This window comes from Syngnathus floridae, chromosome 5 (genome assembly GCF_059516105.1).
Source record: "Syngnathus floridae isolate MCC-2025c chromosome 5, RoL_Sflo_1.0, whole genome shotgun sequence".
Lineage (NCBI taxonomy): Eukaryota > Metazoa > Chordata > Actinopteri > Syngnathiformes > Syngnathidae > Syngnathus > Syngnathus floridae.
The window spans coordinates 9,625,637-9,634,303 of record NC_142417.1 but is presented as its reverse complement, the minus strand read 5'-3'; the positions used below and the strand labels follow the sequence as shown (position 1 = coordinate 9,634,303).

General features: G+C 39.7%; 3 protein-coding genes across 6 annotated transcripts; 2 read left to right on the top strand and 1 right to left on the bottom strand.

Moving 5' to 3' along the window:
- The first annotated feature begins 27 nt into the window (after positions 1-27).
- med22 (mediator complex subunit 22) lies at positions 28-3,521 on the top strand. 3 transcript variants are annotated; one of them, XM_088375057.1, is made up of 5 exons: positions 28-215; positions 314-461; positions 1,052-1,132; positions 1,327-1,535; positions 2,755-3,521. In XM_088375057.1, the coding sequence occupies exons 2-5, from the start codon at positions 339-341 to the stop codon at positions 2,948-2,950; spliced, it is 609 nt and encodes a 202-aa protein (XP_088231183.1). In that variant the 5' UTR covers positions 28-215; positions 314-338; the 3' UTR covers positions 2,951-3,521. The 3 variants fall into 3 exon arrangements, with proteins under 3 accessions (XP_088231183.1, XP_088231182.1, XP_088231181.1); XM_088375056.1 differs by having other exon boundaries at positions 28-234; XM_088375055.1 differs by having other exon boundaries at positions 30-461.
- c5h9orf78 (chromosome 5 C9orf78 homolog) lies at positions 3,276-5,552 on the bottom strand. Its single transcript, XM_088375051.1, has 9 exons — positions 5,368-5,552; positions 5,151-5,210; positions 5,016-5,067; positions 4,824-4,894; positions 4,659-4,736; positions 4,227-4,424; positions 4,017-4,153; positions 3,834-3,941; positions 3,276-3,756 (listed from the first exon to the last, which is right to left on the bottom strand). Exons 1-9 carry the CDS (start codon positions 5,442-5,444, stop codon positions 3,659-3,661), a joined length of 879 nt encoding a protein of 292 aa, XP_088231177.1. The 5' UTR covers positions 5,445-5,552; the 3' UTR covers positions 3,276-3,658.
- Positions 5,528-8,467, top strand: nfu1 (NFU1 iron-sulfur cluster scaffold homolog (S. cerevisiae)). 2 transcript variants are annotated; one of them, XM_088375054.1, is made up of 9 exons: positions 5,528-5,647; positions 6,077-6,112; positions 6,539-6,621; positions 6,707-6,842; positions 7,173-7,239; positions 7,324-7,441; positions 7,513-7,576; positions 7,666-7,840; positions 8,136-8,467. In XM_088375054.1, the coding sequence occupies exons 1-9, from the start codon at positions 5,589-5,591 to the stop codon at positions 8,166-8,168; spliced, it is 771 nt and encodes a 256-aa protein (XP_088231180.1). In that variant the 5' UTR covers positions 5,528-5,588; the 3' UTR covers positions 8,169-8,467. The 2 variants fall into 2 exon arrangements, with proteins under 2 accessions (XP_088231180.1, XP_088231179.1); XM_088375053.1 differs by having other exon boundaries at positions 5,529-5,647; positions 6,074-6,112.
- Positions 8,468-8,667: the final 200 nt, after the last annotated feature.

The following is an 8,667-nucleotide window of genomic DNA, read 5'->3' as shown; positions in this document are numbered from 1 at the left end:
CTCACTAGGTGGCGGTAGTTACCATACACCGCGGATATTACCCGCCATTCTCCCACCAGAAGAAGATATCTCCGTTGTTTTGTACCCTCACTTTGCTTACTATTCTTCACAAAAACGGGGTTAAACGCTGAGTCCCAACATTTTGCATGACGTAGTTGTGCAACATGATTGCATAAAAATATTTTTGTTTGGGTTTATAAGCAACGGTTTTTCATGTGCGTGTCTTGCTAACCTGTAAGGCAACATTTTGCGCCATTGTCGTGCAGGACAGTGGTAGTATTTGAATGCCTTTATGTTCATGGGAATACTGTAGGTAAAGCCAGTACTGACTTTGCACGATGGCGACCCAGAGAGCGCTTCCTCAGAGTAAAGAAAGTCTGCTGCAGAACTACAACAAAAGGCTGAAAGATGACATCAGGTCCATCCTGGACAACTTCACCGAAATCATCAAAACTGCCAAGGTACATGAAGGTGATCGTGGTTATGTTATATCTTTGTTCATCTACTGCAGTGCCTCTTAACTTTTATTTAGAGTCAAGTAACTCGTTTTTACATTAGAAGCTTGCACCACAAAACCAAAACATCACTAAGAATTGCATAAATGATGATGATCATTTATCACTTATACACTTTAATATTAAATGTGGGCGTGTGTAATGTTTTGCACAAATACCTGTATGCACACAGGAGGTGAGAATTATTCTGAATAATCCACAGTTTTTTGGAAATTTCTGCTATTTAATGGAGAGCATCACTATATGTCACTGGCAGCGTTAAATGAACAAAGATGTAATTGTGATTGATAAATTATGTGAAAAAGTATTTTCCTGCGGCACCCCAATGATATTTCACGCCAGCATATTGTGGAATCCACGTGCCGCCATTTTTGTAACAGCTCAAAAGTTTGGAAACACTGCTGCAAAACAGTGGTTCTGAATTGTTGTTACCTTCGGACCTGCATTTTCTGATTGTTATTGTTCTGTCTACCTTTGGGCAAGCAAAACAATTGGAAATCACTGCTCTCAAATGTTGTCATTGTTTTCTCCCTCAGATAGAAGACGAGACACAGGTTTCCCGAGCAACTCAAGCAGAGCAAGACCATTATGAGATGCACGTACGAGCAGCGAATATTGTAAGTGCAAATCCATGGAAAGCGTGCCGAATGTCTATTCATGTAAATGAACTGATTTAAATCCTCATTGGATTTACATGAACTTAATGGTCATCGCTTAAGTCCTCTTAAAATTCATGTCGGTTAAAGAAATTACATTCACATGCATTGCTTTGATAACGTTTCTGACGCTGAAACATGCACGGGTTCTCCAGGTTCGCGCGGGTGAGTCGTTGATGAAGCTGGTGTCGGATCTGAAGCAGTTCCTCATCCTGAACGACTTCCCCTCGGTCAACGACGCCATCAGCCTGCAGAATCAGCAGTTGCGCTCGCTGCAGGAAGAGTGCGACAAGAAGCTGACCTCCCTGCGCGATGAGATCGCCATCGACCTGTACGAACTCGAGGAAGAATATTACTCCTCCAGGTACAAGTAGACTCGTTCTCGACACCCCCACCCACCACTGTCCTGTGCTCCCACCCTCACCACTCTCCACTAAGCCCAGAAGCAATCATCATCTTCATCATCATCATCCAGTTGTAGCTTCGTGTGAGTGGTGGATACACATGAAACCATATAGTTGCCTTCCCTAAAATAATCTAGTGCCTTACATTCTACTGCTGTTTCAAATGAGTGTGGTTGACATTTAAGAAGACATTGAACAAAATATCAGAAGGGTTAGAGCAGTTCTTAAATTATGAGGGGAAAAAAAGCACATTTAAATATTAGGTCCATTTTGCTGACACGGATGATTGCCATAGATTAGCTGTGTTTCACAACCCTTGAGCCAAGGCCGATATTTTAACTGGTAGAAGAGTATTGAATTGTACCACCTGTCGTTGACATAGAGAGATGAACAAAGATATATTATTCGTAGTAAATAAATTATTTTTTTGAAAATAAAATAGGACAAAAAGTAAAATTGGCTCATTTGGCGCAGAATACCTCTCTCAAACTAATGTGCCATAGGATGGTTGGGAATCTCTGGATTAAGGCACCAGGAGAATTGGATTGTTTTTTAAAAGAAAAGCGCTTTTTCTGAACAAAATTATATATAACAGCAGCACACTCGCTTGCCACTTTATTAGGTGCAGTTTTGTCTTTTACATGTTTTTTTTGGGGGGTGACTGTTGCTTTAAGGTGAAATTCTAAATTCACTGGTCGGATAGACATTTTTGTGTTGTGAATGTATTTCCCTCTAAATATTGGTTTCCATCATCGTGTGATGTACTAAAACACGGTCAATCTTACATGGTTGAACATGTGTGCTAGTTGTGCGCAAAGATCATAATAATGATTAAGAAATAAAGTAAAATAAAATAAATAAAATAAAGAAATAAACTGCAATGGTGTGGACCTGCGTCACTTTCTGCATTTGCTCGGCTTCCCCTCCCTCCTCAACTAATCATCTTGACAACCGTTGATTAGCATCGGCTGCAAGTTCTTCGTCAGCTTGTTACCTTCATCAATATTCCAATTCTGGTGCTTGTTGCTTGATCTCCACGCTTGCCTCTGACTGACTGAGCTTTCGTGGCCGTATGAATGTGCTTGTTCTCACTTGGCGCTCTTGTCTGCTCCTCTCCTGCTCCTCTGTACCTCTGCCACGCTGATTCTTTGCCTCCCGCTGGCCTTCCGCACCTCAAAGCTACAATCAGTGGGACAGCGCCGACCTGCCCTTGTGCGAGGCGTACCGGCGCCGGGACAGTTGGGCCTCCCCAGGCAGTAGCTGCAGCTCCAGCCAAGGAGAGCAAGAGGAGATGGAGGGACCTCCGCAGCAAGATGTCAATCCTCAGCACCACCTCAACGGACACGCCGGCGCCGCTCCCATCGATAAACCGTGATTTGGGGAGGATCTACGGAAGGAACCTTACTTCTATGGGTAGCTATGCGATAATTGTTATGAAATACATTCCACTGAGTTTAAGCTGAATGTATTCACACAATAAAGCTAATTTGTTTCCAGTTACAGTACTTGATTATTTCTGTACTGCATTAACATTCAATTAGGTCTTCATGAACGTGAAAGCTATTTGAAATTTTTCATCTACCAAAGTATGCACATTTCCATCACTTGAAACTGGGTTTCTGATAATAATAGTCCCGTAATATTAATTTGTAACGTGTTCTGCCGTTATTCTGTGGCATGATGCTAATGAAGAACATAAATGGTGGTGGTGTTTTTAATTATATTTATTAAAAACAAATGAATGGCAGTCATGGAACTTCAAATATTTACATTATTTACATCATCATGGTAGTGAGTTAAGAAGATTCAAACTCAAACTTTGCTTCTGATGCTTACTTATAGTTCCCTTTCCCATCTCTTTCATAGGGAGTATTTGCCTTCTGTTAAATAATGGTACAGTTTCGAGATTTTAGTCTTCCTCAATTTGTGTACACCTAATCGTTGTTGTTTTTTTTTTTTTAATCTAAATCTAACTAGATCTACCTTGTCTTTTTTTCCATCATAATACACTGAGGCAGCCTTTTTATTTGGCCATTTGATGGGAAGGAGGCTTCATTCTCAGCAGATGTTTTCCATCAAAGCATTAATATCGTCGATTCATCTTCTTGAACTTCTCGTAATGGTAGTCATCAGTAGCCTTTTCGTTATTTGGTCGTTTGCGGAAGTTAGGTGGCTCTGATGCTGTGAAGTGACAAGGTTAAATGAGAGATATGTTGCGAATACCCAAAGGGGGAAAAAAAGTGTTAGTGGATACTTACTCTCTATTCCAGGTTTCTCAGTGTCCCCCACGCGCAGTGGTCTTGGTTTGGGTTCCTCTCTATCCCGTCTGTGATGCCTGTGAGCTGCATTAGAGTCCTCGTGATAGACTGTGGGAAAACGAAATTAGTGTGGTAGGAAGACATTTCACCATTTAAAGATATTTACATGATGTTTAAACATACAGCGATTGTGCTGGACATAGTTGACAGCAATGTTGGTAGGTACAAATGATGTTCCGTTGTCTTTTTTCTTGTTCCTTTGTTCCGCAAGCAGTTTGGCTTTGGCTTCTTCTGTCTGGATGATGTTCTTTATCTTCGCACTGAACAGAAATGAAATGTAAGTTGTGTTTTGTTCTCAAGTATCTTCGTTAAACATGTTGAGAGTCTACATACTCAATCCCAAGGTCGACTTCAGGGATTCCACTCAGCATTTGATTTGACAACATCTCTTCTGTCTTCTTGGCAGAGTTGACCCGAATGTTCTCAGGCAGCTCATACAGGTGGTCCTCTGCGTTTTTCACCTTGACCTTTTGTTCCTCTGCCTCCACGAGGCCTTTTTTTCTTCTCAGCTCAGTTTCAATGTATTTCATCCTGACCGGACACGTTAATGTTAACGAAAATGTGTTGAAGAGCAGGATGATTACATTACATACACACAACACATTACTGTACTTGAGGAGTAGAATATGGCCTCAGCCTAGGCAGGTGTTAAAATGTACATTATTTGTAGCAATCTTATTATTGAAAATGATGACTGGTTTACATTATTAAAAATGTAATTTTGTTCTGCAATTGCTAAAATAAGTGGGTATCAGAGATGCTTACATGTCAGCATCTTCATCTCTTCTGTTTGTCTCGGCTGAAAAGGAGGTACCCAGATTAAGATCTGTATCCTCCTCTGTCCTACAAAAACAAATGTAGTATATTAAAGACAATGCCAACGTGGTGAAGATGAACACAATTACTGAAATTGGGTTTATAGATACTGACATGTCTCGATTCCGATCCTTGACTTTCTTCATGTCAACAACCCCTCCAGTTTTGAGTTTAAAGGGGTCATTCTGTAAAATGAATGATGAGTATATGTTATTCACAGCACTGTACAACAAATGCACAAGTGAACAAGACAAAAAATGCATGTTATAGAAATGAAGTCAATATTAAGTTTAACAGCGTACTCACATCAATCTCAACCTCAGGTGGCAATTTTTCTCCAACCAATAAGGCAGTCACGCTGTGAAAACAATAATAGTTATTGGCTTGTTCGTAAATTAAAATTTAACTTATTCTTTGCTTCAGTTGAAATTGAAAGACTACCTGACTCCATTCTGGCGTCGCCGCAAACTTTGCAGCTCTTTGGCCTCTTCTACTTTGCATCTAAACGGAAGAAGAATAGAACATAGACATTTGCTTGGGTAAGAATGATGAAGATAAATTCATTATGATTACAATACTAGTTTACTGTGGCTTAGTTAGCGCTGTTAGCTTGCTCGACGTTAGCTCCGTGTCCCTCCTGTAATGTTTAATTTGTTACCTGACTTCCTGAGTCGTTTCATCCTCTTCCACATCTGAAGAGTCTCTTCGCCTCCTAAAGTTTTTGCCAGAAGGCATTTTAATCAACAACTTTTAGTTGCCTTCCCTTCTGAGCGTGTATAGCGAACAAAATGTTCCTACTAGTATGAGGGGGACAACTCTAAACAGCGCACAACAACAACGAGCTGGCAACTTCCGGTCTCTTCAGTTATCAAAACAAACATGGCCACTTCCAGGCAGGTCGGCAGTTTGCTGGCTAGGTCTGCAAGACTATTGCGTCCGTAAGTTCTTTTTTTATGTTCTGACTGGACGTTTTTGTTGTTTATAGAAATTGTTGTAAAACACCGATGGCCACAGAAAAGTGGCTGATTAGCTGAGAGCGGCTATTATAGCAAAAGTGTGACTGACATACGTGATGTCACCTGGTTCTAATGACACATGCTGATTGTTTGGGAAATTGGGAAACTATTTTTGCAAAGCTCTTAGTTGTTATTTATTGTCTCAAATATGTTTTCTATTTGTTTTGACAAATATGATGTCATACGGCGTCAAATACCCCCTCTCTCTTCTGAGCTTGTCATGTGCCTGAAAATGTAATAAATGACCAGGAGAGTTTGCATTCACAATGAAGTTACCTGATAAGATTATCCTGCAAAAGTGTATTTCTTGTCCCAATAAGTCTCTTGTTTTCTTATTTGTCATTTTAGCAGGCTCGATGCCCCATGGCAACTTGCTGCCTCTCACAGGTCTGTCTTTGCACGAAAGCAGATATCTGAAACTGATTTGGGGGGGGGGGTTGTATGCTTTGATGGTTACCTCAAATACAATACACTAAAAAAGAACAACGCACGCACGCACACACACACACACACTCACATGCTGCAGTTTTGCTCTGGCTTTTAAAAAGCGCCTCAACAAACCTGAAATCAACATGCATGTGTACCTTTTACCTAGAAAGGGCAAAGGGTTTACATAAAATCTGAATTTCTTTTGGCAATTGTATACTTAATCATACACTACAGTAGTATAATCACTATTAATCATTATAAGTGAAAGGTAAAATATTTTTTACCTTAAAAATGGTTGAGTCAAACTGACATGTATGTATGTAGTACAGATTATGTAAAATGTATTTTCACTGTTTTAACAATTGTCATTTGTCTTGCTGGCAGTGTGTGCCGTAGTGCTGCTTATCACTGGCTTTCACATGACACAGTAATCAAGAGCAGATGGCCTCAGCAATGGTTTGTTCCTGGTCTGTATCTCAATTTTATGGATGTCCATACTGTCGTTTGTTACAATAGTTGTGATGTGTTTCACTGTGCAATGTGTCTTCATAGGGAGGAGCATGTTTGTGCAGACACAGGACACACCAAACCCAAACAGCCTCAAATTCCTGCCCGGACGCATGGTTCTTGAATCAGGAACTATGGATTTTCCCAGCCCTCGTGAAGCATACACCTCACCCTTAGCCAGGTACAAGGTTACGTAAAGATTTTGATATCATGTGACATTGTAGAAAATGAGACCACAAACATTATACACTTGAACCTCTAAGATTGAATGCAGTCAGTTATGGGAAGCCGGACAACCTCTGATTTCGTTTGGATTTTAGATTAAAAAAAACACAAAAACATTAAATAGAAATAGTGTATACCAGGGTCAAATTGCTGTAATCAAAGCTTTTGTTGAATGTCCATTACATTTATTATGTTTTTTGTATATGGAGAGAAACTTATTTTATTCTTATTATAAGACATGAAAAACAAAATGTTAATTATAAGCATTGTTCTGTGTTGTCTGCAGACAGCTATTCCGGATTGATGGGGTCAAGAGTGTCTTCCTGGGCCCTGACTTTATCACCATAACCAGGGTAGAGCATACCAAGTTATACCAAGTTAAATAATAAACACAATGGAGTCAAGTAGTCTGGAACATTTTTTGTGTCCCTTTGTAGGTTGATGAAAATACTGAATGGAAAGTAATGAAACCTGACGTGTTTGCCACCATTATGGACTTTTTTACCTCTGGGCTTCCTGTCGTCAATGAGGATCAAAAACCTAGTGAAGACACAGGTAAATTCGACTGCATCATGGACCGTTCTTTCGGCGGACTCATAAGGGATGACATATTTTACTCTTTGCAGCACCGTCGGATGATGACGATGAGGTAGTTGCTATGATCAAAGAATTGCTGGACACTCGGATAAGGTGGATGGTGTTATTAAGTTGCTTAGATGGTATATAGCCGTCCATCCCTTGGTATCATTGTTTTGTCTTTTTTCCGACATTTTCCTCAGACCCACAGTGCAGGAAGACGGAGGCGATGTTGTGTATTGCGGCTTCGAGGACGGTGTGGTCAAACTGAAGTTACAGGGATCCTGCACCAGTTGTCCGAGCTCCATTGTCACTTTAAAGAATGGAATCCAAAACATGCTACAGTTTTATGTCCCTGAGGTTGAATCGGTTGAGCAGGTTGGTTCTGATTCTTGTTGCATATTTGTTTATTTATTTAGCTCAGAGGGGATAGCAGTTGTTCGTGTCCAGGAATTCTGGGCTTCCCTGCTTAAGGTGCTTCCCTGTGACTCAACCACGGATAAGAAGGAAGAAAATGAATGGATGAACTGTTTGTAGTATGTAATATGTACTTTTATTTAACAATATTTGTAATTAACTCACGCAAAAAGGAGAGTTCAGTTTATAAATATGTTCAACAGTGAAAATGGCTTTTTTTCCCTTTTAAAGTTCTTGTTCTTTTTCACCCCCACAGGTGAAGGATGAAGAGGAGGCCGCTGAAATTTGACTGATATATGAGGACAACAAACGCACATTCCTCAATGCACTGTCCAATAAGTAACTCATATGGCTTGGGATACATTACCACACAGTGGGAGTACTCATTAGCCTTTATGCTAATCATAAAATTACATGATTCAATTTGTGTACAGTATATTCAACACAACAGTACTTCCACATCAGGCAACTTCTTCTTTGCTCAATAGTCATTTCATTTATCAAACATGTCCTCAAACTGCTACTCCAAAGGAGTTTCTTCATTAAACGCACAATATTTATATGAATAAAGTTTATCCATAAACATTCTGTGTGTTCCTGTATCTATTTACTATATTTGTAGATAGAATAATTCAATTTTAAGATATGATTATAACCATGGTATGGATTGTAATTTTACTTTTTATTGTAATTTTTCTAAGATAGAAGTGAAGAATCATGACTTTTTAGGATATTGTGTAACTCCAATACGGATTTCCATGTTCCCCTTATATAAATCAAGCAAGAGG

Coding starts and splice junctions, on each gene's coding strand:
- med22 (XM_088375057.1), top strand. CDS start 339: ATGGCGACCCAGAGAGCGCTTCCTCAGAGTAAAGAAAGTCTGCTGCAG. Junction 462..1,051: donor AAATCATCAAAACTGCCAAG/GTACATGAAGGT, acceptor TTTCTCCCTCAG/ATAGAAGACGAGACACAGGT. Junction 1,133..1,326: donor ACGTACGAGCAGCGAATATT/GTAAGTGCAAAT, acceptor CGGGTTCTCCAG/GTTCGCGCGGGTGAGTCGTT.
- c5h9orf78 (XM_088375051.1), bottom strand. CDS start 5,444: ATGCCTTCTGGCAAAAACTTTAGGAGGCGAAGAGACTCTTCAGATGTG. Junction 5,068..5,150: donor CGACGCCAGAATGGAGTCAG/GTAGTCTTTCAA, acceptor TTGTTTTCACAG/CGTGACTGCCTTATTGGTTG. Junction 4,154..4,226: donor GAAGTCGACCTTGGGATTGA/GTATGTAGACTC, acceptor ATTTCTGTTCAG/TGCGAAGATAAAGAACATCA.
- nfu1 (XM_088375053.1), top strand. CDS start 5,589: ATGGCCACTTCCAGGCAGGTCGGCAGTTTGCTGGCTAGGTCTGCAAGA. Junction 6,843..7,172: donor TACACCTCACCCTTAGCCAG/GTACAAGGTTAC, acceptor TGTTGTCTGCAG/ACAGCTATTCCGGATTGATG. Junction 7,841..8,135: donor AGGTTGAATCGGTTGAGCAG/GTTGGTTCTGAT, acceptor TCACCCCCACAG/GTGAAGGATGAAGAGGAGGC.